General features: G+C 43.9%; 1 protein-coding gene and 1 pseudogene across 3 annotated transcripts in view; both read left to right on the forward strand.

Annotated features, from left to right (window-relative positions):
- Positions 1 to 27,752, forward strand: part of cacna2d3a (calcium channel, voltage-dependent, alpha 2/delta subunit 3a) — an 893,404-nt gene that overhangs the window by 546,017 nt on the left and 319,635 nt on the right. For all 3 annotated transcript variants that reach the window (XM_059944148.1, XM_059944149.1, XM_059944150.1), the window contains one exon: positions 17,202 to 17,315. In XM_059944148.1, coding sequence (XP_059800131.1) covers positions 17,202 to 17,315 — 114 coding nt within the window. The remainder of the gene's footprint in view (positions 1 to 17,201; positions 17,316 to 27,752) is intronic.
- Positions 3,387 to 5,275, forward strand: LOC132378121 (sin3 histone deacetylase corepressor complex component SDS3-like; annotated as a pseudogene).

Here is a 27,752-nt window from a genome sequence, read left to right on the forward strand (position 1 = left end):
CATGCTCTCCTCCAGCTGCTGCCATCTGAAAGGACGTAAAGCAGCCTCAGGACCCACACGAACAATCAAGTTCAACAACAGTTCATTAGGCGTCAATCATTAGGCTCTTGAACCAGAGGTGGTGACTTCACACGGCTTCACTCACCCCAACACTCACTTTCAACGACTCTTCTCATGTTCCTGATACTTACTGCTTATTTATTTATGAATTAGTATTGTTGGTTTTTAGTTGTTTCTTTGTACTTCTTGAGAATGCATGCAAGAAATTGAATCTCAGAGTTGTATATGGTGACATATTTGCACTTTGATAATAAGCTTACTTTGAATTTTGAATTTTGGTGAGTTTATCAAGTATACACTCAAAACTGCCATCACACTTTTCAACACATCCTTGCACATTCTGTCAGTTTTTCTGCTACTTTCGCAAACAGCTGTTTTCCAGCTTTTTGTTATTGCCACTTTTAACTTGTGCCCATCTTCCTCCTATTCAGGAGGAATTTGAAGCCAATGACTGCCATATTTGAGTATTCCTCTCCCTTTAGAAGCTCCATTTAATTCATTTGGGGGAGGTGTCTCCTCTCTCTAAACCAGCCTTTCTCAAATTTTTTTGCCCTTGAGGAACTTCTGAAATAATTTTCAGGTCCCAGGCAACACCTGCATAAAATTATTATATCTATAGATCACAGTACATTAGCATGATCAGTAAGTTGGAGATAGAATAATCCAAAAATAATTGTCAATGTTCTTTTGAGTAGAGAATGAATTTTTAGCCATCCTTTCTTGGAAACAAAAACAGGTAATCAAGCTTAGCTTACCTTTCTTGAAATTAAGCTCTTTCTTTCCCTTTCATAAATTTTAAAAATTCATAAGTCAAACATAATAAATTTCTGATAAATAACTGGCTTCAGCCAAAATGGGATTTAATTTTCCTGACGGTAACTTCAGTAGATTTAATTTAAATACAGATTGTAAATTGATTTTACTTAAATTTATTGACAACATTGAATAGTAAAGTAACTAAAAACCATAAGCCAAAGCAATATGAATAAAAATATTGCTTAAGACATGATTTTATACAAGACTTGGAAAAAATATTTTCTTACTAAGTGACATGATCAGGCTTAAATATAGGCCTGCCATGTGAAACTCTGTTTTTTGCTGCACAAATACTCAATTCTGGGTCCAACTTAAGATAAGCACGCACAAATTCCACCTTCAACTGAAATGAGACAATTTCTATCCTTTCTCTTGATGCTTGTTAAACAAGAAAAAGCTTGCTCACACATGTAAGAAGTTGAAAACTGCAGCAAAATGTGTATTGTTTTCCTATGAACAGCAAGAGACTCTTACTTCACAGAAATCCAGAAATTATCCAGGGGCAGGAGCAAGTCAGTAAATCTCTGCTTGAGTGCACCGTCAGACTTCAGCTCACAAAGCTCCTTCTCTTCTCTCAAAGTTAAGTTCTCAAGCTGAGCAGAAGATTCAGACAAAGTCATACACTTGTGTTGAAAGGAAGGAAAATACTGTTCAATTTTGCTCTGCCATTTTTCCAGGTGGTTTGCAATAAAGCTCAGGACCTTCAGATATCCTTCCTCAATCTCAAGCCCAAGCAGCAGTGGAAAGATTTTAACATTTCCTTTTGCAAAATTAACTTCCTAAAGATTCACTTTCCTTTTCAATCCAAGTATCGTGTCACTTGAAGTCAAAACATTTTCTCCAGGGCTTTGTAGAGACTTGTTCAACTGGTTCCTATGATGAAAAATGTCTGCTAAGTAGGCTAGTTTCTGCAGCCAGTGTTCACCTTCAAAGCCCTCAGCAAAACCTGGCCTACTATTTTCTTGGAAGTATTCTTGCAAATTTATCTTCAAATAACCTGTTCAAATAACCTGTTGGAAACTCTCCCTCTGCTATGCCAGTAGATTTCTGTATTCCGCAGGAGATTGGTGTGCTCTTTGTCCAGGGGTTTTACACAGTTTTTTAAATATTCTCGAGTGAACTGGCCTTTGTTTAATAAAGTTAACCATTTTTATAGCATCATTCAAAACTTTCTTCATTTCATCTCCAAGAGTTTTTGACATCCGTGCCTCTCTGTGAAGAAAGCAGTATATTGTGATAGCACCAGGATTTTCATTTTTTGAGGGAGAAACAAAGCCTCTCATGAAGCCAACCGTTGATGGAGCACCATCAGTATAGATGCCAACACTGTTCCTCTGGCGCAGAAAAGTTCCTTATTTAGAATGAAAATTTCCCTCCAATTTTCTACTACACCAGTAGAATTTGTTCACTCCCATAAGTCAGCCAGTGAAGTGTAAGGGGAAGTTAGGGGAGGTAATTCAGGAGGAAAGGCTGACGTCACAGCCCAAGTAAGGCGAATCCATTCAATGCTCGGAAAATGCACTTCACACTCCTCATCAGCTTACCGTCCTCTTCTCCGTGCCATACAGAACTCACCAATTATCAACGGCCTCCGTTATCTTGCATCTGTACCATACAGCCCACAGTATAATAAGGGACTACTTTATGTTTTAGTAACACGTCGTTGAATGCGCAATTGGGCGCGTATTGAGCATGCACTATTAGGTGTGTATTGATCTGTACATGTGTGCCAAGTTCATATTATGCCAGTAAAAAACCATGAAACTTGGCACCATCGCCAGTGTTGTTATTAATAGCATTGTTGTGTAACCAGGCCACATACACAACAAATTGGTGACAAGGTTAATGAACCTACATCGTATCGGAATGCCATGTTTTAGTTGATAACGACACTCGGAAGAAGAGCGCAAGGAATGAGCCAAGAAGTGGGAGAAGGAGGCAGAGCAAGGCCGCGAGTCTGATAGGAAGCGGGAGCCCAGCAATGCAGAAACTGTGGTGAACAGGGCCACATTGGCAGAGTATGCAAAGCTAATAAACAACAGAAAAAGGACAAAATACACTAAAACAAGAGTCTCCAGAAAGGAAAACACAACAATGTGCACAAAATGGAAGAAAGCAGTTCTGATGAAAATGACAGATGAAAGTGAATTGTCTCGTCTACAACTTCACAGCGTGAAAGAGACAGATGATCGAAGAGTAATAAGGATCGCTCCACAAGTGGCAGGTGTGAGACTGAAAATGGAATTGGACACAGGCTCAGCTTTAGCAGTGATCTCTATACATGACTACAAATGACTGTTTTCTCACGTACCTCTGAAATGAACTAAACTACTGCTAAAGACTCACACAGGATAGAAAGTGCATCCCAAAGGTAAAATTAAAGTGACTGTGACATACAGAGACAAAACACAGCAGCTGAACCTCTACCTACTGAAAATTGGAGGACCAACATTGCTGGGATGTGAATGGCACTAGATGTGTCGACAAAGGAGGGCAGCTCGGTGGGGAAAATGCCTGCAGCTCACCTCTCACCCATTGTCGACTATTACAATGATGAGGAGGAACTAGACAGTGTCGACGATGAGGACGAACGCAGTATCCATGGCTGCGACTCAGATGAAAATACAGAGGATTCAAGGGAGACAGACATTGCCAATAAGTGGGATGATGAAGACTACCTGGAAGTAAAAGAGCAGATGTACCAGAAGAAATTGATATCTCTCAAAAGACAGCTACAGCAGTTACAGGAAGGCACTTTGCAGGCGTATCAGAACAGGATGAAGAAACTAGATCAACAATACAAGGAAAGAATATGAAATGCAGAGCTTTTTCTGCAACTGGAGACAGAACAAGTGGAAATGAGTTATATTAAAGAGAAGAAAACAGCAGTGAGGGAATTTGAAGATAAAAAGATTGAGGTAGAAGAAAAGAAAAAGATGATTGAGAATGAGGAGCTAACAATGGAACTCACAGGAGATTCTATGGAGGTAAAGCCAATAATGATTAGGAAACTAAGGAGGAGACCCAATGACCCTGTTCCAATTACAGACAAAGGACGAAAACCTGCATCTGCAGTTAAATTACTTGTTAACAGATGAACAGACAATGGAAGATCTGCAAACTCGCAATAAGCTTAAATCTCCAAAAAGACCAGCATCTCCATTCAAACAGAACAGCTTTTGCACAAGGTAAATCTGGAACCAATCATTTCCTCCATTGAGAATCATACACTCAATCCTTTGCAGGAAAGTTTGTTTTGCAGGTACGTATTTTGAATCCTAAGCCAATCTGTCTGGTTTTTCACAAAGAAGTTGGGAAATAGAATCAAAACAGAGGCGAATTCTGGCAACAAACTGTAAGGTTTCTATTGTTGTATTTTCACACTTGTGCTGAATGTGCACCTGAAGGAATTCTCCCTCTCAAGCCAGACAGATAGCACTGTAGGTAATCCTTAAAATCAGCAAAACTGTACTTTAACAGCAGCTTAAGAACAATGGAACGAACAACAGGATTTCGATCAACTGCTTCATCAAATGGTGAAAGATTACTGATCTATCTGTGAGTCATTGGATTGCCTCGACTTTTGAATAGCTAGCAGAGACAGCAGATCACCAACCATTTCTTTTGTTGGTGGCAAGTCATCTTTGAAGCAGGTCATGGAAACCGAAGCTATGAAAAATGCTTCACGCCTCTTGCGAAATATGACTAATTTTGCTACAGCTTCACTTATTTCCTCTGTTACTGCTGGTACATAATCATCATTTAGAGAAGTATGGCACAGTGGGCAGTTGTCCTGATTCAAGCCACTGCTTTATACATTTTAAACAATAAAAATGATCACATGGAAGCAGGATGGGATCGTTTAGTTCGCTTAAGCAAATTGCACATTCTTTCAGATCATACCCAAAGAACAGACATCCTGCACTATTTTTACAGTCCCTGAGGACTTGAATCACAGCTCGAAAGAGCCCTCGAGATCTCACATCAGAGTTGCTGTTCAAACTCTTTGCAAGTTGGCCAGTGTAGAATGCAACATTGTCCTCCAATTTATCATGTATTTCTTTAACTCCCAAAATGATGTGTTCCACAAAAAGTGACAGCATCTCCGTCTTCTCCTGAGCATCTTCCCAGAACTCCGGCTGAATCATCAGCACAAAGATATGAAGCAAGAATAGAAGATGTAAAGTTATATCACGAAAAGAGATGGTATCATAAAGGTCAGGCTATCTATTTGGAATCTAAGGAGAATACGAAGATTGGCTGTGTAATTAGCTCAGTTGGATCAAATGAGATATGGGTAAGGAAGACAAGTGATAGCCCAAAGATGCGTATATATCTAGGACAGCTGCACAGAGGAGCCTTCATTATACAGAGGCAATCTGCTGCCGAGAACTCTTAGCAAGTTGGAGGCGCACATCGTCTTAACTCCCTTTGCTCAGAGGTCAACTTTTCATGACTTCTGTATGGAAATCTTTATTGAAACAAACAAGTTATTGACAGATGTTACACGGGAGGCAGAGGAGACCCCCCCCCCCCAGAAACTTAAGTTATAAATGAGTCTTAGACCAAAATAAAAAAAAACTTGTTATAATTTGATATTATTACGTTACTTTGTTATAATTTGATATTATTAAGTTGCTAAGTAAACAAATTGTAGGTATTTGTATGTTAAGGGTAAACATATTTGTTTAGCATAATGCCCCAGTTAAAAAAACAGTTGGTACACTACTAAAATAAAAGGGGAGGAGTGTACTGTATAGCCTATAGTATAATAAGGGACTACTTTATGTTTAGTAACAAGTCGTTGAATGCGCTATTGGGCACATATTGAGCATGTGCTATTAGGCGTGTACTGATCTGTATGTGTGTGCCGTGCGCAGCGTTGTTATTAATAGCATTGTTGTGTAACCAGGCCACGTACACAACAGCATCAAAAACTCAGACTCAACCAAATAAACACAGTGCAATTGCACGCTGCCACACTGGGCTGAGAGACCTCTAACGGGCTGCTCAGTCACTGCCCACCACTGCGCATGCTAGCATTGTGTGTTATGCGAAGTTCAAAAATTGATGTTTGTTTTATTTAATCACGATCTTTCGTGGAGCCCCAGTTTGAGAAACCCTGCTCTAAACATTCACTGCAAAGCCCATACCTCTCCTCTCAGGAAGCTGTTTGTTACAAAGCTTATCTGAAACATTTGCCCTCTTTTGCTGGAGGAATAGACTTGTACCTGTTACCTAAGCACTCTCTTGCTTTCCAGAGTATCCAATGACTTAATCTCTTTTGACAATTCATCCCTCTGACAAGTTATGGTTCCAACACCAGGTTAAATTAATTGATCTTTTTTATCTGTCTGAAGTATTACCCAGTTCACTCCTATTTTTTTCACTCTGTTATTGCTGTAGAGAGATATAGCAGAGCTTGATACGCTAGTTCTATGAATCTCAGATGGAAACTATCCCTTTAAGTTAAAGACACTCTCAGATATAAAAAAAAATTCTGGCTCTTTCCCTTAGATGGCCCTCTTCCCCACTACAACTTAACTACAAACTCTATAAGTATGAACAAATTAATTTTTCTGACTATAATCCTGTTAGCCTGTAACCTAATTTCTCGTGCATTAATATGATAGTATCTAAAACATTGTGAGGTGAAGATCACAGCAGGAACTGTTCATAGCTTCTAGTTTCCCCTAGGTTATATGAAATTTGTCACCTAGAAAATTGCATAATTCTCAGTCGTATTGAGAAATGCATGAAATTATGATAGATTATACCAAATGGAGTGGAGCTGCAGACTTAAATTATTTACTTCAAAGAAAATAATTTTACTTCAAACAGAGCATAGTGCAACCCTTAGGAATGTGAACTCTGTATGTGAGGGTATAGCATATTCTACAATATGTATTTGCACAATGGAATTATTTACTTGTTTTTACTAAATGTTTACATCTTGTGGTTTAGGTTTCTTGGTCTCTGCTTATGTGATTCTTGCAGTTTTTCAGACAGACAGACAGACATACTTTATTGATCCCGAGGGAAATTGGGTTTCGTTACAGCTGCACCAACCAAGAATAGTGAAGAAATATAGCAATATAAAACCATAAGTAATTAAATAATAATAAATTAATCATGCCCAATGGAAATAAATCCAGGACCAGCCTATTGGCTCAGGGTGTCTGACACCCCAAGGGAGGAGTTGTAAAGTTTGATGGCCCCAGGTAGGAATGACTTCCTATGACGCTCAGTGTTACATCTCAGTGGAATGAGTCTCTGTCTGAATGTACTCCTGTGCCTAACCAGTACATTAAGGAGTGGATGGGAGTCATTGTCCAAGATGGCGTGCAACTTGGACAGCATCCTCTTTTCAGACACCACCGTCAGAGAGTTGTTTAAAGATTACATTCCTGAGTCAACAGTAGTGCTGGGAAATAACCTTACCCTCCATAGGACTTACTGTACATTTGTAGTGGGCTCTTCACCGAGTATAGACTAGGCTGTTAAACTCCATGTCTGACCACATGGTTCTCTGTATAGCATTTAGGAGGATGAAGTTTGTTTACATGATGGCTACTATGAGATAGAAGTGTCGAAAGTTCATTGTACTTGTCCTGCCAATTGCTCTCTGTATTGACAAGTGATTTTGGCATGGCCAGCCTGAAGAGAGCATATGATAGTACTATACAAGGTCATCTTCATCTCATTTTTATTCGTCCACAAGTTGTGAAAGTTGCTGGAAGTGCTGGCATTTCTCGTCTATCCCTAGCCACCCCTGTGCAGAGGAGGCATTAAGAGCCATCCGCTTCAGTGGGTACAGACAAGACTGGGATGGCAGATTTTCTTCTCTGAAGGACATTAGAGAACAAGATAGATTTTGACCCCATGTGATCAAGAGAAATATTTTCGGAGTATTGCAGAGCAAGCTGAGTTTGTAAGTAGCTTAAATTTGGAGCCATTAAAGATATATTCCATTTTTATATTCAGCCTTCACATTGTTTATTTGATTTAAGCAGCACTTATGAAAGATGTTAAAGAAATTTTCTTGCAAATATCTTGTAAGCAACCTATTACTTCATCATCAACTGACGTACAACTCAGAGTATGTATGGAATGGGAAATCCATAGAGCTTCTACCTACAGTAACTTGGATAGGATAGCCAAGAAAGCCCTGGAAGAGAGTTTATGGAAATAGAGGTGTACAAAGATCATTTTACAACAGAATCAGGTTTAATATCACCGTCATATGTTGTGAAATTTATTGTTATGCAGCAGCAATACATTGAAATAAATAATAATAAAAACTGTGAATTACATAAAGTATATATATATATATATAGATAGATAGATAAATTAGCAGTACAAAAATAAGTAGTGAGGTAATGTTCATGGGTTCAATGTCCTTTCAGAAATCTGATGGCAGAGGGGAAGGATCTGTTCCCGAATTACTGAGTGTGTGCCTTCAGGCTCTTGTGCCTTCTTCCTGATGGTAGCAAGAGAAGAGGGCATGTCCTGGGTAGTAATGAGGGTCCTTAATGATGGGTGCTACCTTTTTGAGACATCACTCCTTGAAGATGTCCAGGATGCTACAAAGGCTTGTGCCCATGATGAGGCTGACTGAGTTCACAAATTTCTGCAGTTTCTTTCCATCCTGTGCAGTACCTCCCCCCACCCCCAAACCAGACAGTGATGCAGCCAGTTAGGATGATCTCCACAGTACATCTGTAGAAATTTTTGAGTTTATTGCACCTGTAGTGTTCTCGCTCGGCGTGTAAGGTAACACGGATCTAAACACCGAGATAAACCGTAGTCAATGAAGACAGGATCACAGTAAGATTAACCGTTTACTGTTCACTCTTCCACAGTAACGTATGGTGAAAACTGTTGATAAAACAATACAAGATTTGTACAGTATTTGTTTCCTTCTTGATATTACATTTACATCATAAATACTTGCAAAAGTAAAACTACAACTACAGTACATTAAAGTGCAGCATACAGTCAGAATCTACCTACACCATTGACTGCTTTAAATACACTTAAATGCAAACTATCCACAACTCTTTAACTAACGAAAACATAAACATTATTGACTGTTGTTACTTTTAACAGGATCGGCGTTAACATTTTAATTCAACATATCGATTATCTCATAACTCACAGCGTTGCTTTCACAATGTTCCTGGTGTGTAGAGAGAAAACTTTGCTGCTTGCTTGCGCTTGCACATGTCTCGACCCCCACCTTCCCGTTTCTCCAAACCGGGGTATTTTCCCACAGGACGCGGTGAAACCAGATCTGACGTCATTGCATGCCACGATATCTCACAGACAACTTTAAACAATCCTAACTTTAACTAGAATGCTAACAAATGAATTACTAAGCGAAAATATTATAAACTAAATAACTGCCATAAAGGCAACACACTCCCCGCTTGACCTTCGTAAGGTCACAATGAACATAATACAAAACTTTAGTCTCTAATCAGTCCTTAGGTAGAAGTAGAATGACTTCTGTAATAGGCCTTTGGTATATTTTCACATCACCTTAGTCGGTAGTTTTCAACTCAACCTTCCTGACATGTCCGTCCCTGCTAGGGAATGTAGTGAGACCAGAACCGATTTGCCAGAGCCTGGACCTGTCTCCACTGCATTAAGTACAAATCCTTATCAGAGAAGTCCCCTGGTGGAGGAGGAGCTTCTGCCTTCTGCGTAGGGAGCATTGATGGCGAGAGTATGAAGGGGTTTTCCGGGTCAGAAGACACGGGTAGGAGTGGTCGTGCATTTCTGATGGCTGTGACCTCTGCCATTAGTGTGCACAGTACCTCGTGGGTCAATCGGGTGCGTTGCTGTATCTCAGGTTTCCTTTTCAGGGTTTTTTGCAAGGGCGTGAACTGCTTGACTGCCTGCTCTTTGTTATTTGGCAAGCTCTGGCGTGGTTCTCTGAAAGGCAGTGGGGCGACCCCATTATTTGCTTCATCTCTGAAGACCTTGGTGTCCTTTGTTTTTAAGAAAATGGCATCTTGAGCTGATTGAGCAAGTTTATTATCATGCTCAGTTTGAACGAAGACTAACTGACCCAGCGTCTCGTCAGTTACTTTACGTTTGTTAAAGCCTTGTCGTGCTTCCTTAATACACGTGACACTTGTGCGGGGTTGAAAAATTGAATGGCAGCCACTCTCTAGCACGTTGGTCTTGAGTGTGCCAACCGTCGGTTTGTGTACATTGCCAGGGCACACCTCTCCTATCACCACCCAGCCCAGATCCAGGCGTTGCGCAAAGGGGGCGTCGTGTGGCCCATTGACCTGCTGCCTAACCTTGTGCACCCGGATAACATCTCTTCCTAATAGCAGGAGTATTTTTGCTTTTGGATCCAGTTCTGGGATGTGTTTGGCGATGTGGCGGAGATGTGGCTGGTGTAGCACCGCACTTGGCGTCGGAATCTCAATGCGGTTATTCAAAATTTCATTGCACTCTAAGAGTGGAGGGAGACAGATGACAACTTTACCATCCAGGGACTCGAGCTGGAAGCCTTCTGCCTTCCTTCCATGAGTTTCCGTGTTGCCTGAGCAAGTTCTAAGGTAGTATGGGAACTGCTCACTCTCAATGTTGAACAATTTAAAGAACTCTGGACTGACTAGTGAGCGATTGCTCTGATCATCCAGAATTACATAGGCTTTGATGGCCTTGTCTTTGGCTCCTTTAGGATACACCTTAGTGAGGCAGATCTTTGAACAAGAACGGCTTGGCTGAGCTTGACCGCAAACTTCTGTACAGCTCGAGCTGACAACAGTTGTCCAGGAGTGAGCCTCTCCCTCCCCGCCATCCTGTTGTGGGGGTGAAGGAGCGTTGTCGTTTGCGGTATCGGGCCGGAATGCATGGCCCCATCGTGATTAGCGCTATCACATTCCAGACACTTCACGGCGATCGTACACTCTCTAGCAAGGTGAGAGGTAGAGGAACAGCATTTAAAACATATTTTTTTCTCCTTGAGAAGGGCCATCCTCTCTTCAAGGGGTTTTTCCCTAAACGTTCTGCATTTTCTGAGGGGGTGGGGTTTGTTATGCAATGGGCAATTCTTGCTAGGGTCGTGGTTAGTTAAAAAGACTTCAGTCTTAAGCACTGAGATGGGTTTATCAATGTTAAAATTATTCAAAGAGGATTTATCTGGTTTGGTGTAAACTGTACTGCTTCCTTGACCCATGAGGCTAGAGTTGTTTCGCTTCTTTGCCTCCCTGAACACAAACCTAGTGAAATACTCAAAGGGAGGAAATTGACCATTGTGATCTTCTTTGTACTCTGAGGCAACAGGCACCCACCTGTCCTGCAGCCCAAATGGAAGTTTGTCCATGATTTGTCTAATCCCGGATGGAGTATCTAGGTATACTAGACCAGTTGAGTAGCCATCTTCTTTGGCTCCTTGAATCTCCATGAGTAAATCTCCGTTAGTAAAGCTCCCTTAACTTAATGTGGTCCTTGGCTGACACCTTAGGAAAATTTTCCAGATGTCGGTATAGCGCCGCTTCAATAATTTCGGGGGCCACATAGCCCTCCCGAAGTCTCTCCCAAGCTTTGCTTAAGGCTAGCTCGGGTTTGTTGATGTACACTGAACGTATGCGTCTCACCTGTTTGCATGATTCTTTTCCCAGCCATTTCGCCATAAGATCCAACTCTTGGGTTGCTCTGAGCTGGACTCCGTCAATAGCGTTGGTGAATGTGGAGTACCATGCATGGTAATTTTCAGGTTTGTCGTCGAACTGGTACAGTCCTGAAATGACGAGATCTCGTCGTGCTGAATGCTGTGCCAGGGGTTCATTTGCAAGTGACATGCAGCCTGGGGAAGTATGTTGGTGGGTATATGACTGAGGGCGTACCTCTGTTATGGACTTTGCTGTTCTGAATTCAGACTTTGCCTCTCTTCTCGCCAAATCTTGTAAGTTTGGTGTCGAGAAGTATTTGTCATCAGCCCTTTCATTCTTGACTTCATCGCTGAGATGCGAGGGTAAATTGTCTTCCTCAGATGGATGTGGTGCAATTGGGTCTCTCTGAGACTCTTCATGACGTGGGGCATTATCAAATAAGTATGGAGTGGAAGAACAAATCTTCCAGACTGTTTGAGATTGGACATAGTTGCTTGTGCGTTCCAATCTGGTCTTTTCTGAAGTAGATTTTACGTCAACCAGATCGTGCATTTCTTCAGCATCTTCTATGAACTCTGCTTCCACCCTGGCAGCTTCTGCTTCTCATTCCAGTGTCAGCATTTCTAACTCTGACGCTATCCTTGCCCTTTCCTTCCGGTTTTCGGCTTCTCTGGCGGCCGCTTCCTTCCGGTTTTCGGCTTCTCTGGCGGCTGCTTCCTTCCGGTTTTCGGCTTCTCTGGCAGCCGCTTCCATTTCTCTGGCGGCCGCTTCCTTCTGGTTTTCGGCTTCTCTGGCGGCCGCTTCCTTCTGGATTTCAGCTTCTCTGGTGGCCGCTTCCTTCTGGTTTTCGGCTTCTCTGGCGGCTGCTTCCTTCCGGTTTTCGGCTTCTCTGGCAGCCGCTTCCATTTCTCTGGCGGCCGCTTCCTTCTGGTTTTCGGCTTCTCTGGCGGCCGCTTCCTTCCGGTTTTCTGCTTCTCTGGCAGCCGCTTCCATTTCTCTGGCGGCCGCTTCCTTCTGGTTTTCGGCTTCTCTGGCGGCCGCTTCCTTCTGGTTTTCGGCTTCTCTGGCGGCCGCTTCCTTCTGGTTTTCGGCTTCTCTGTCAGCCACTTCCTCCTGGTTTTCGGCTTCTCTGGCAGCCGCTTCCATTTTCAAATTTGCTTCTTGCTTGGCGTAGCGCAGTCGCACCCTGGCGACTTCTGCCTTAGCTCTTGCATGGGTGGACTTACTTGATGATGTCCTACTGCCCCCCTCGCTGGATGACAACGACTTGACGCTGGATCAAGATGTCATTGCAGCACTTGAAACACCTGATAATGCCGCTTTTTCACTGTAGTGTTCTCGCTCGGCATGTAAGATAATGCAGAACTAAACACCGAGATAAACCTTTGTCAATAACGACAGGATCACAGTAAGATTAACCGTTTACTGTTCACTCTTCCACATTGACGTATGGTGAAAAAGCGTTGTTTTCACAATGTTCCTGGTGCATAGAGAGAAAACGTTGCTGCTTGCTCGCGCTCGCACATGTCTCGACCCCCACCTTCCCATTTCTCCAAACTGGTATTTTCCCAGAGGATGCGGCAAAACCGGATGTGATGTCATCGCATGCCGCGATATCTCACAGACAACTTTAAACAATCCTAACTTTAACTAGAATGCTAACAAACAAATTACTAAGCGAAAATATTATAAACTAAATAACTGCCATAAAGGCAACACAGCACCTGTTCCATGAAAACTCTGTACATGACTAGTGATTTGGCATAGACAAACTAAAGACAGCAGGACGGTTATAAATGTTTTTCCAGGAGTGATGTGGCTCTTTGCTGAAACTGTCAGATGATGAGAAAAACCATTGTGAAAAGTTACCACCAAGGATTTCTTTAACCTTGTTAAAGCATTATGAAAAACTAAAATAAGCAATGCATGTCAACTGCAATAGCAAATATAACATGGGTATTTTTATTATTCTGGCACACTGCATCCTGTTATAGTAAATATTTAATGTAACATAAAATGTATTATATATGAAAGATACATCAAAACTCAAATGCCTACTGTATTTTTTTTTGCTTTTCTTGTAGCTGCAATAAACTGAATATTGCACAAATCATATCATTGTGGTTTGCTTTACCGTTGCAGCTAGATATGGCAGGTTGATAGGTTTGCAACAATAGAGCTTAGTTAGGTAAACGATAGTCATGTATCTTTCTATTTACTTTAGACACCAACCGAATCAAAAAACTTTCAAAGGTAAACTGGAGCTGTTTCTGTTGGAGCCATACAAATCCATTATTTATTCCAGAAGTGACAGGAGATTATGAAAGTTGTCATCTGACAGCATCCTGTAACAACTGCAATTATCTTTTTGCAAATGAATTCAGTCTCACCAATGATTAGGCTTTTTTTATTTTATGTAGTAAATTAAATCAAAGTCTTTGACACATCAATGACTAGTAACCATAATAAACACTGTAAGTGTCAAAATGCATTGAAATTTCCATGCCAAATGATAAATCATTAGAAGTTAATTGTAGTTCATCACAAAATGCTTGTCATTGACATTTATAATGTAAACAGGTTCCATAACCACCAAACTAATTAATATAAGAAGCATTCTTAATAGATGTTCAGAGAGAATTTAATAACTTAGTAACTCTCTGAGATGTTTTTTTAAAAACACTTTCAATATGAGGTTAAATGAATTCTGCCATTAGTTGAAGAGCTCCCAGACCCCTGGAGGATGGATGACTGTTCTACGTTTTGCAGGAATCTCCATGAGTACATTTGTAATTTCAATTTCTTATGTGCGTTTTTTAAAATCTCAAATGAAATGTAGTTATACTCTATTACTGCCATCAAGAGGAATGCAGGACAAATTGCAACAGTATATCACCAGCAGCCCTGCCAATCCAGGTAGTGGCTATCAACTCTGAAGGAAGTTTGGGCAAATATGTTATAAGTTGTGCTATTACAAATGAACATTGAGGCCGGTAAAATTGTGCATTAGTTACTTTGAAACTTATTGTATGTTAACATTTTTTACAAAAGCCCATTTTGCTTTACAACTTCTGCAATATTACACCTGTCTGCCCAGAACAGGATTGTCCAGTATTTTAGTTTGGAGGAATAATCATGCCAAAAGGGAGTTTTTCCAGAGTTGATCACAGAAGCAAATGCAGTCAGTGGCCACTTCCTTGGTATACCTGTACATCTGCTCATTAATGCAAATATCTAATCAGCCAATCATGTGGCAGCAACTCAACGCACAAAAGCATGCAAACGTCGTCAAGAGGTTCAGTTGTTGTTCAGTCGAAACATCAGAATGGGGAAGAAATGTGCTCAAAGTGACTTTGACCATGGAGTGCTTGTTGATGCCAAATGGGCTGGCTTGAGTATCTCAGAAGCTGCTGAGAGAAAGGATCATGGGACGGTAGGCCTCAGGAGAAAGAAAGGGGGGGAACACAAGAGGGAGATGGAGAACAGGCAAACAACTAAATATGTCAGGGATGGGGCAAGAAGGGGAGGAGGGGCATTAACGGAAGTTAGAGAAGTCAATGTTCGTGCCATCAGGTTGGAGGCTACCCAGCCGGTATATAAGGTGTTGTTCCTCCGACCTGAGTTTGGATTCATTTTGACAATTCATTTAGCGTACTGGTTAGCTATCACAGCTAGGGGCATCGAATTTCAGAGTTCAATTCTGGTGTCCTTGGTAAGAAAGTGTGTACATTCCTCCCTGTGTGTGCATGGTTTCCTCCTGATATTCCAGTTTCTTCCCACACTCCAATGATGTACCGGTTAGAAGGTTGTCCCATGATTAGACTAATATTAAATCGGTGGGTTGCTGGGCGGTGCAATTCGAAGGACCAGAAGAGCCTGTTCAGGATTTTATCTCTCAGTAAATAAATAAACATCACTTCAACAGTTGTATGTAGAAGAGCATTTCTGAGTGCACAAAGCGTCGAACCTTGAAGTGGATGGAACCTAGTAAAGTGGCCTCTGAGTGTGTTTCAGAGTGAACCTGCAGCAATCACAACTTTTTTCTTGCAATCCAGAATGAACAGAAGGGCACTTAATTAGTAGTGTGAGGTAAATTCCATACCTACCTCACATAGCATAGACTGAAACTCAATGCTCCAAGCTATGGCCATTGCAGAACATTGTCTACCTTTTCCCTGCATCTTCCATCTCCTCCGTGAGTAAATGTCCTTCAGTGTCAATGCTGGTGTAGGTACACTGTTGAACTTGTAAGTTACACAAGTACCCTGTGATTATTTGCGCTGTGAGGTCTCCGGATATCACCAGAATGTCCCTTTAAATAGCAAGGATAGCCACAGAAGTGTACGATATTCTCCCATTTCCACTGAGACGCTTCCACAATGGTCATTATGTGATGCTTTATGCTCCAGCGCATGTCAGTGAGAGCAGAAATAACCACTGGTATGATTCATTCTGAGTTACATCCGAATCAGAATTAAAATCAGGTTTAATATCATCAGCATATGCCGTGAAATTTGCTAGCCTTGCATCAGCAGTACCATGCAATACATGATAGTTTTAAGTACAATGCACAGTTTTAAGGTGCTTGGAAGTAGGTACAGAAGAGATGTCAGGGTAAGTTTCTTACACAGAGAGTGGTGAGTGTGTGGAATGGGCTGCCAGCAGCAGTGGAGGCAGTTATGATAGGGTCTTTTAAGAGATTCCTAGATAGGTACATGGAGCTCAGAAAAATGGAGGGCAATGGGTAACTCTAGGTAACTTCTATAGTAAGGACATGTTCGGCACAGTTTTGTGGGCCGAAGGGCCTGTATTGTGCTGTAGGTTTTCTATGTTTCTATAATATAGCAAAAAAAACTGTAAATTACAGTGAGTATAAGTTTATATTAAATGGTTAAATAAGTAGTGCAAAAAGTTAGAAATAAAAAGAGGTGAGTTAGTGGTCATGGGTTCAATGTCCCCATCAGATGACAAAGGGAAGAAGCTGTTCCTGAATCGCTGAGTGTGTGCCTTTGGGCTTCTGTACCTCCTTCCTAATGGTAACAATGAGAAGAGGGCATGTTATACAGGGTTTTATATAGTTAACACTGACAAATCTAGTGCAACATCATCGCATTTTTAAGCTCATAGCCCAATACCAGAAGCTCTTCAATGTCCAAAACTAAACCCTGACCGGCAAGTGTTGTGCTGATTGCTCAGCCTGAGTGGCCTTTAGATTATTCTTCGTTAATTACCCCACAGCTATGCAGACCTCAACTTCTGATAGCTGTAACAGATCAATAGTTATACTGCTCACAGGGAATTAGTGTCTTCAAAAGATAAGACATACTTGCGACGGAAAATCAATTTAAAAAAGTTTGCTTCACCCTTTTAAAAATAAATGGCGACAACTGAAACCAAATAATAGAGGCTGTAAGACAACTCATTGCTTATCTCACCTCTCACAGTCACTAGGGACGAAGTGCCCATTCATTGGGATGCTCTCCTTTTCCATTTTATTAGTATCGGATGAATTATATGCTATTAATATCAATGTATAATATTAATGTTAATATTGCCTAACTGAAATAAGCAGAAAAAAAAGAGATGCACAGATAAAATATGGTTATCCCACAAAGTAAGAAGGTGATTCATTACAATTTTTTTTCATGTAAGAAATAGCTCGCTCATCCTGTTTCCACTATTTTCTTCTAGTTTAACAGCACAGGTCATGGAAGTAGTTGCAGCCAAGCTATTATGCTTGTTACTGATGGAGCTGTGGATACATATGATTCTGTTTTTGCAAAATACAACTGGCCTGATCGAAAGGTAAGCATCAAACATTTTACATTAAATTTTAAGATGTATTTAGTCATCATATAATTGTGTATTGTGCTTTTGGGCAAGTTGGCCAGGAGTTGTAAATTCTGGATTCACACTTCAGTGCGATGTCAAGGGAATGCTATACTGCTGGAGGTACTGACTTTCATAAATTACATAAACTAACACCTCACCTGCTCTGAGATGAATGTAAAGATTTTACGGTATTATGCCATAGAACCTCATGGGAATTATCTGGTCTAATATTTTCCTATTGCTTTAATTTCAAATGCCATTTGTTTATCTGTCAGCACAGATGTGAGAGCTTACTGTGTGCAAATTAGTGTCTGTATTTCTGACAACTGGAAGTGCTTCACTAGCTGTAAGAATTTAAAGATGTTCTGACAGGAATTCAAACATTGCAATGTAAGTGATAGTCTTGTTTTCTTCTTTCTTTTCTAATGGCAAATAAACATCTCTTTTAACTGTGACTTCTTAATCTTAATAACTTGAGTATCTACAGTTGTCATGAGCATCAAACTCTGCATGAAGATTAACAACCCAAAGTGAAAATAAAGATTAACCTTTTCTCAGACCTAAATGACCAACATTTATGCTGAGATTATGTCTCCAATTTACAGCTTTCCACAAAAAGGGTAGGAGTAACGGAGGCCACTTTACCCCTCAAGCCTGCTCCACTAATTAATCTGATCCTATCAGATGTGCCCCAGCCACCAACATCTCTCTGTACCAGCTCCATTTATCCTTGATTCCCAAGTTCTCCTGCTCAAAACTTATCCTGTCAAGTCAATAAGCGGTGCTCCTTTGATACAAGTTTTTAAATGATTTTTTAATCATTTGAAATGCAGCACTTGTATCAAAGTATTTACTCAGCTGAATGCTAAAAAAAACTAGTGATAAGAGTTCTTTTTAAATTACAGTTAAACAAACCCTCTACACAAGAGGCCCTTTCTGTTAAAATTGTCAGTTTGCCTTTGTGTTGCAATGTGTAAGTGAACTGTTTATTATAATAATATCATAAATGGAATACTTTCTGCTGTAGTACAGGGAATCAAATTATCTTTTGTAGTCTGCTAATTGAAACATGTACAGGGAATCAAATAGTATTTTGAAGTCTGCATAATTGAAATAATGTGAACGCTTGAATGTAGAGTTGCTTATAGAATTTTGTGAAAGTATATCTAATTTTCTGCATTTTCTGTTACAATCTCAACTCATTGTTCCTCTGGTAGTATAATAATGGGATGTGCGCATCATTTAATGGGTAGTTCTAACATTTATTTAAAGTGAAAGCTACTTCTGAAGCAAATGCATTCACTGTTGCAGTCATTGTGTGCTTCAATATTCGCAATCAATAGGACCAGTGAAAAGGTGGCAACATCTTTAAATCCATTGTGGAGTTGATTTGTTCTCTAGTAAGTGTCAGAGACTTTATAAAAGGTAATTTGGTTAGGTTCAGTAAATAAAGCACTAGATTTTGAGATAAGAAAGAAATGGGCATCAATACTGGAGCGGGACTGTCAACTGTTGTTTAAAATGCCATTTAAAAGACTGATGTGTTGTAGAAATCCTGCCACAAACTGATAAAGCCTGCTTTAATGCTTTAAGTTCGATAGCCACTGTTTGTAGATTACAAAAAGAAGAATCACTTGTAACTTCAATCATGAATGCCTTGCTTTCTCTAACCAGATGTAATTACCAGCAGAAAATAACACGCTGGCAAGAATAAACTGAGATGTGTTACCACATTAACAGAATATTAAAATCAGAGACACCTGTAGAGACAAGCTAAGGACTGCTTCAGCCTGTAGGAGGTAATATCAGATGAACTATGGATAAACTTGGGCTTTCGTGCTCATTCTTTCTTTGCAACTGAGTTGGTTGCCAAAGGCATTCCTTTGATCTTCTAGGATTTTAACCCGGTTTTATTTGTCTTCAACTAATGCAGAGAACTTGGAATCCCAGTCAATAAATAAATAGGATTAGAAATTCAGACGCATTGCTGTGCTTTGTGTTTGGCTCTGCACATGTGAAAGTGGACCTTTTTCAGCATTTTGGGTGTGATTATATGAAACTTACCCGGTGCTCTGAATTGCACTTTCAATTTACGTGTTAGATACACACATGATGATATAATTCTCTATGCAGTGTTCCTGGAGATGTTGTCTTTTTAGATGCATTCAGAACAGCTAGATTTAAGTACCTCAGTTAATACAGCTGCAGTTGAATTTAAAGGGCCACTGAAGAAATCCCACTGGGCTGCTGAGAACTCGACCTGGCTTAAATTCACTTTAATATATTTACTGAAATCTGTTCCTTTAGCTTGTCACTCCCTCCTTCCACACCCAGCACACAGACCTTGACATATCTTTCAATCCCTAATCCATCTGTTACAATCTGCTTTGGAATGATGGAGGCTGAGCAGTGCCTTGATAGGGGTATATAAGACGATAAGAGGCATAAACAGAGTGGATAGTCAGCACCTTCTCAGTGGGCCAGTGTCTATTATCAGAAGACATCCTTTTAAGGTGAGTGGAGGAAAGTTTAGGGGAGATGTCAGAGGTAGGGTTTTTACATAGAGAGTGGAGGATGCCTAGTATGTATTGCCAGGAGTGTTTGTAGAGGCAGATACATTAGCGACATTTAAGAGACTCTTAAATAGGCAGATGGATGAAAGAAAAATAGAGGACTGTAGCGGTGTGCTACAAACAGCGCTAAAATTACGACACGGAGTCGGTAACTGCAGTCGAAGGAAAAAACTTTATTCGAAAACTTCAGCCTCACTTTTAAGCCTCTGTCAACCGGCCCCCCATGGCGAAGAGGCTCCAAAGCTCTGTGCTCGCAAACCCCCGTAGGCTATCTAATTGAGAGTCGGTTCGCATACGCTAGGAAATGAGCCGCCACATAACCCCCCCCCAGAACCGGCGATACACCCCCCAATGTCCACAGCCTGGGCCAGAACCTGCTTGGGAGGTCGGCCTCTGCGCCGAGGCGCCGGAAACTCGGCCGGTTGCGCCAGGTCCACATGGGCCGGCTTGAGGCGGTCCACCGTGAAAACCTCCTCCTTCCCCCCAACGTCCAGCACGAACGTGGACCCGTTGTTCCGGAGCACCGTAAACGGCCCCTCGTATGGCCGCTGCAGCGGTGGCCGATGCCCGCCCCTTCGTACAAACACAAACTTACAGTTCCGTAGGTCTTTGGGTACGCAGGTCGGGTGCCGCCCATGCTGTGAAGTGGGTATGGGGGCCAGGTTACCGAGCTTCTCGCGAAGTCTGCCCAGGACTGCAGCGGGTTCTTCCTCTTGCCCCCTCGGGGCTGGTAGGAACTCCCCGGGGACGGCCAGGGGCGCGCCGTATACCAACTCGGCCGACGAGGCGTGCAGGTCGTCCTTGGGCGCTGTGCGGATGCCGAGAAGGACCCAGGGAAGCTCGTCCGCCCAGTTGGCTCCTCGCAGGCGGGCCATGAGGGCCGACTTCAGGTGACGGTGGAAACGCTCCACTAGCCCGTTCGACTGTGGGTGGTAGGCAGTGGTGTGGTGCAGCTGAGTCCCCAAAAGGCTGGCCATAGCTGACCACAGGCTGGAGGTGAACTGGGCGCCTCTGTCGGAGGTAATGTGGGCTGGTACACCAAAGCGGGATATCCAGGTGGCGATCAGGGCTCGGGCGCAAGATTCGGAGGTGGTGTCGGTGAGCGGGACCGCCTCTGGCCATCTTGTGAACCGGTCCACGATAGTCAGGAGGTAACGCGCTCCGCGCGACACTGGCAGGGGGCCCACGATATCCACATGAATGTGGTCGAAACGCCGGTGGGTGGGATGGAACTGCTGCGGTGGGGCTTTGGTGTGCCGCTGAACCTTGGCCGTCTGGCAGTGCATGCACGTCCTGGCCCATTCACTGACCTGTTTGCGGAGTCCGTGCCAAACGAACCTGCTGGAAACCATCCGGACAGTTGTCCGGATGGAGGGATGCGCCAAGTTATGAATGGAGTCGAAAACCCGTCGCCGCCAGGCTGCGGGGACGACCGGACGGGGCTGGTTGGTGGCGACGTCACAGAGTAGGGTCCTCTCACCTGGGCCCACGGGGAAGTCCTGGAGCTGCAAACCAGAGACTGCAGTCCTGTAACTCGGAATCTCCTCATCTACCTGCTGTGCCTCTGCCAGTGCCTCAAAGTCTACCCCTTGGGAAAGGGCATGAACGGTAGGGCGAGAGAGCGCATCCGCCACGACATTGTCCTTACCCGAGACGTGCCGGACATCCGTTGTGTATTCAGAGATGTAGGACAGGTGGCGTTGCTGGCGGGAGGACCAGGGGTCGGATGCTTTCGTAAACGCAAAGGTAAGCGGTTTGTGGTCCGTGAACGCGGTGAAGGGCCGACCTTCTAGGAAGTACCTGAAATGCCGGATTGCCAGGTAGAGCGCCAACAGTTCCCGGTCAAAAGCACTGTACTTGAGCTCGGGTGGCCGCAGGTGTTTGCTGAAAAACGCCAGGGGTTGCCAGCGACCTGCGATGAGCTGCTCCAGCACCCCACCGACTGCCGTGTTTGATGCGTCCACTGTGAGGGCGGTAGGAGTGTCCATTCTGGGATGTACTAGCATTGCGGCGTCAGCCAAAGCTTCCTTCGTTTGAACGAAAGCGGCGGCGGACTCCTCGTCCCAGGTAATGTCCTTGCTCGGACCCGACATCAGGGCGAACAGGGGGCGCATGATCCGGGCAGCTGAAGGGAGGAAGCGGCGGTAGAAATTGACCATACCTACGAATTCCTGAAGGCCTTTGACCGTGGTGGGTCGGGGGAAGTGGCGGACCGCATCTACCTTAGCGGGCAGAGGGGATGCCCCGTCTTTAGTAATCCTGTGGCCCAGGAAGTCAATGGTATCAAGTCCGAACTGGCATTTGGCAGGGTTAATTGTAAGACCGTACTCACTCAGTCGGGCGCAGAGTTGACGGAGGTGGGACAGATGCTCCTGACGACTGCCGCTGGCTATGAGGATGTCATCCAAATAGATGAACGCGAAGTCCAGGTCCCGTCCCACCGCGTCCATTAACCGCTGGAACGTCTGTGCGGCATTCTTCAGGCCGAACGGCATGCGGAGGAACTCGAAGAGGCCAAACGGGGTGATGAGAGCCGTCTTGGGGACGTCGTCAGGATGCATCGGGATTTGATGGTACCCTCGGACAAGGTCGACCTTGGAGAAGATCCGGGCGCCGTGCAGGTTTGCCGCAAAGTCCTGAATGTGCGGCACAGGGTAGCGGTCCGGTGTGGTAGCCTCGTTCAGCCTGCGGTAGTCGCCGCACGGTCTCCAGCCCCCCGTCGCTTTGGGCACCATGTGCAGGGGGGAAGCCCAGGGGCTGTCGGACCGCCGGATGATCCCCAATTCCTCCATTCTCTGGAACTCCTCCTTCGCCAGTCGGAGCTTGTCCGGGGGAAGCCGCCGAGCACGGGCATGGAGGGGTGGTCCCTGTGTCGGGATGTGGTGCTGTACGCCGTGCCTGGGCATGGCTGCTGTGAACTGCGGTGCCAGAACCGATGGGAACTCCGCCAGGACCCTGGTGAAGTCGTTGTCGGACAGCGTGATGGAGCCGAGGTGAGGGGCTGGCAACTGGGCCGCGCCCAGGGAGAACGTCTGAAAGGTCTCGGCGTGTACCAGTCTCTTCCTGGGCAGGTCAACCAGCAGGCTGTGAGCTCGCAAAAAATCCGCACCCAGAAGCGGTTGGGCTACGGCGGCCAGTGTGAAGTCCCACGTGAACTGGCTGGGGCCGAACTGTAGCTGCACCTGACGGGTGCCATAGGTCCTTACTGTGCTGCCATTCACGGCCCTCAGGGGGGGACCCGGTGCCCTGCTGCGAGTGTCGTAACTTGTCGGAGGTAAAACGCTGACCTCAGCCCCAGTATCGACTAAAAAGCGGCGTCCCGACCTGCTATCCCACACATACAGGAGGCTATCCCGATGGCCAGCCGCCGTAGCCATCAGCGGCGGCTGGCCCTGGCGTTTCCCGGGAACTTGCAGGGCGGGCGGCAACGGCGGGCTTCTGCGCCCCACCGCTGGTGGTAGAAGCACCAGTGGTCATTGGGCCGGGGGTTGGTGGGCTCTGCGGCCGGGCCTGGACTGGTTTGCTGCCGGGAGCGTGGCTGGGAGATCTGTGCGATGGACGCCCCGCTCACCTTTTTGGCGTTCCACAGCAAGTCCGCCCGGGCTGCCACCTTCCGGGGGTCACTGAAATCCGCGTCGGACAGCAGCAGGCGTATGTCCTCGGGCAGCTGCTCCAGGAATGCCTGCTCAAACATGAGGCCTGTGTGTCCCTCGGCCAGAGACAACATCTCGTTCATTAAAGCCGATGGAGGTCTGTCGCCCAAGCCATCCAGGTGCAGTAAACGGGCAGCCCGCTCGCGCCGTGAGAGTCCGAAAGTCCTGAGGAGCAGGGCTTTGAATTCCGTGTACTTGCCGTCTGCCGGGGGCGACTGTACGAACTCCGCGACCTGGGCCGCTGTGTCCTGGTCGAGGGAGCTCACCACGTAGTAGTAGCGGGTGTCTTCTGAGGTGATCCGGCGAACGTGGAATTGGGCTTCGGCTTGCTGGAACCATAGGTCCGGGCGCTGTGTCCAGAAACCCGGCAGTTTCAACGAAACCGCATGAACAGAGGCGGCGTCGGTCATTTCTGGTCCAAAAATCGTTTGGACCGTCGGGGTCACCAATTGTAGCGGTGTGCTACAAACAGCGCTAAAATTACGACACGGAGTCGGTAACTGCAGTCGAAGGAAAAAACTTTATTCGAAAACTTCAGCCTCACTTTTAAGCCTCTGTCAACCGGCCCCCCATGGCGAAGAGGCTCCAAAGCTCTGTGCTCGCAAACCCCCGTAGGCTATCTAATTGAGAGTCGGTTCGCATACGCTAGGAAATGAGCCGCCACAGGACTATGTGGGAGGGATGTGTTAGATTGATTCTGTTGTAGGTCAAAAGGTCGGTACAACATCATGGGTTGAAGGGCCTGCACTGTTCTACCTTCTATGCTCTGAACCGCTCAAACCACACATCAATCTCCTGGCCTTGTTTTCAATCTGATGACCAATTCCTGATGTGGGTGGGCCACTCATCCCCCAGCAGCAAAGTTCCCAAGATCCAAAAGTATTTGAAAATTAGGAGAACTGCAGATGAAGGAAATTCAAAATAAAAAAGGGAATTCTGGAAATAGTCAGTCGATCAGGCAGTTCCTTTGGAAAGAGAAACAGGATTAGTGTTTCAAATTGAAAACTCTTCATCAGACCTTCTTGCAAATAAATAATGGAGTATTGTGTTCAGAAGACTCAAGATTTTGGATTACTGCTGACTTGCCTCCATATTAGGGGAATATACTATTTGAAGAAAAGAGTTCATTTTGTGTCCAAATATTTTCCCTCATTATTTTTCTTGTCATTATTTGATGGAGATGACAAGTCAAATTTGATGTCTTTACACCTACATTTTATTAATTAGATAAGATATGTGGACTAAGCCAGTATTTAATTTTTAATTACTAGTTGTCTTTGAGAAGATTGGTGTGCTGCTTTCTTGAATTGTTGCAGTCCTGGAGGTGCAGGTATGCCCACAGTACTGATAGGGATGGAATTCCAGGATACTGAGCCAGCAACAGTGAAGAAACTGCAATATACTTCTGAGTAAGCATGGTGTATGGCTTGGCAGGCGACCTCCAGGTGGTGGTGTTCCTATGCTTTTGCTGCCCTTGTGCTGCTAGTTGTTGAAGGTTATGGATCTAGAAGATGTTGTCTAAGGAGCCTTGGCGAGTTGCTTCAGTGCATCCTGTAGACTGTTCAATACATACATGACTCAGTGGTAGAGTAACTGAATGGTTGTGGAAGGCGTTCCTAACACACAGGCTGCCTCCGTCATTGTGGCTACTTCTTTGGCAAGGAGTCTCCACTGTACACCAATGACCTCTTCTCCCATCTTCAACCCTCCTCCTCTTCCTCGACACCCCTTCTAGTCTTCTGCCATCTCTGGATATTTTCATTGCCAATTGCTGATGGGACATTAACTGCCTGTACTTCACCACTTCTCTCTCCAATTCTAGTCTCACTTCTTCCAAAAGTTCCGCTCTCCACTCTCTCCACACTAATCCTAACCTCACCATCAAACCTTCAGATAAGGGGAGTGCTGTAGTAATCTAGTGGACTGACCTCTACCTCGCTGAGGCTCAGTGACAATTCCCAGATACCTACTTTTACTTACCCCTCAAACAGGATCCCACTAAGGAGCATCAGGCAATTGTCTCCCACACCATCAATGACCTTATTAATAGCCACCAACCTTATAGTTCCCTCACCCCACATTTCTACTCTTTGTACTTATCCTTGCAAGCAGAACAAGTGCTACATCTGCCCCTACACCTCCTCCCTCACTACCATTCAGGGCCCGAAACAATCCTTCCAGGTGAGGCGACGCTTCACCTATGAGTCTTTTGGGGTCATCTACTGTATCTGATGCTCCTGGTGTGGCCTCCTGTATATCAGTGAGACCTGCCATAGATTGGGAGACCGCTTTGCCAAGCACCTATGCTTGTCTGCCAGAAAAAGTGGGATCTCCCGGTGTCCACCCATTTTAATTCCACTTCCCATTACCATTCCGATATGTCTATCCATGGCCTCTTCTACTGTCATGATGAAGCCACACTCAGGTTGGAGGAGCAACACCTTATATTCAGTCTGGGTACCCTCCAACCTGATGACATGAACATCGATTTCTCTAACTTCTGGTTAAGCCCACCCACACTCCTTCACCATTCCCCATTCCCTTTTCCCTCTCTCACCTTATCCTTACCTGTGCACTACCTCTCTCTGGTGCTCCTCCCACTTTTCTTTCTTCCATGGCCTTCTGACACCCTTCTCTAGCCTTGTATCGCCTTCACCAATCAACTTCCCAGCTCTTTACTTCACCCCTCCCTCTCCCAGTTGTACCCTTCACCTTGTGTTTCTTCTTTCCCTCCCCCCACCTTCTAATTTTGACTCCACATCTTTTTTCTCCAGTCCTGATGAAGGGTCTCAGCACAAAACGTCAACTATACTCTTTTCCATAGATGCTGCCTGGCCTCTGGAGTTCGTCCAGCATTTTGTGTGTGCTGCTATGTCCTGTATGGTGTTGAACAAGTGCATTTCTTGACCATTTGTGAAACCATTCCTTTCTTACTGAAGCATTTGCAGAATTAGCACGGCAAACTCTACCTTATATCCATGGACAGTGCAAATAGCAGCAATGGCAAAAGGTCAAGCATGGCCAATGAAAATTCAGCATGGAACTTCCAAATAGGCTTTTATAAATAGAATGAGCACTACAGCACTACAGAAATTGGCCCTTCAGCCCATCTAGTCCATGCTGGCCTGTTTTTCAGCTTAGTCCTTTCACCTGGAGTATTGTCCTTCACACCTTTGTCATCCATGTACCTATCCAGTTTTCTCTTAAGTGTTTCAATTGAACCCGAGTCTATCACCACCACTGGCTGCCCATTATATACACCACCCCACTGTCTGAGTGAAGTAGTTCCCTAAATATTTCACCTCCTAAACCTGTGACCTCTCATTCTAGTCTCACCCAACTTGAGGGGATCAAGACCTGCAAGCATTCACCCTATCTATAGCCCTCATAATTTTGTATACCTCATAGGTTTGTCCCTCATTCTCTTGCACTCCAGGAAATAAAGTCCTAACTTATTCAATCTATCCCTGTAACTTGAGTCCTCAAGTCCCGGCGACACCCATGCAAATTTTCTCTGCACACTTTCAAGCTTATTGATATACTTCCTGTAGATAGGTGAGCCAATCTGCACACAATTTCTGATCGATTCATTATTTCTACTGTAGCAAAACACATCCTCTAGTGTGAGATAGTACTAACTACTAAAAATTTTTAATTTTTTTATCTGGGAATTGACATCAAAAAGGAAATATGTAATGACTGCACAGTCCAATGCAAATTGATGGCCATTGTTGTCAAATTCAATAAAAGTAATTTCCTGCCACAACCCTGATGGAATTGATGAATTTCCCATGTTGTTATGAATTATTCCTACTACTGTCACTTAGAACAGCCAATTGAAGTCTTTTTGTTCAATTAATTTTAACTTACAATTATGCCTTCGATATACAAAACTTAGAAGGCTCTTAGAAGGATCCAAGGTAGTGACGTCTCTTTACAGCAAACAGTGAATAATTTTTCAAAGTATTTGAAAAATTATTTATTGCTCAGTCTTCCATCCTCATTTATGTTAGTTAGCTATTCCTACATTCCTGTTGAAAGAGCACATTGACATATCCATGACGTGCTGTAGCTTTACTGAACACGAAGGGTAACTAACCCAGATCCGACATATCACTGGCCGAGGTACTTGCACATTCTGCATACCCCTTGTCTCCCATTTCTAAATTCTTAACCATCCAACA

The sequence above is a fragment of the Hypanus sabinus genome, chromosome 19, assembly GCF_030144855.1.
Source record: "Hypanus sabinus isolate sHypSab1 chromosome 19, sHypSab1.hap1, whole genome shotgun sequence".
NCBI classification, from domain to species: domain Eukaryota; kingdom Metazoa; phylum Chordata; class Chondrichthyes; order Myliobatiformes; family Dasyatidae; genus Hypanus; species Hypanus sabinus.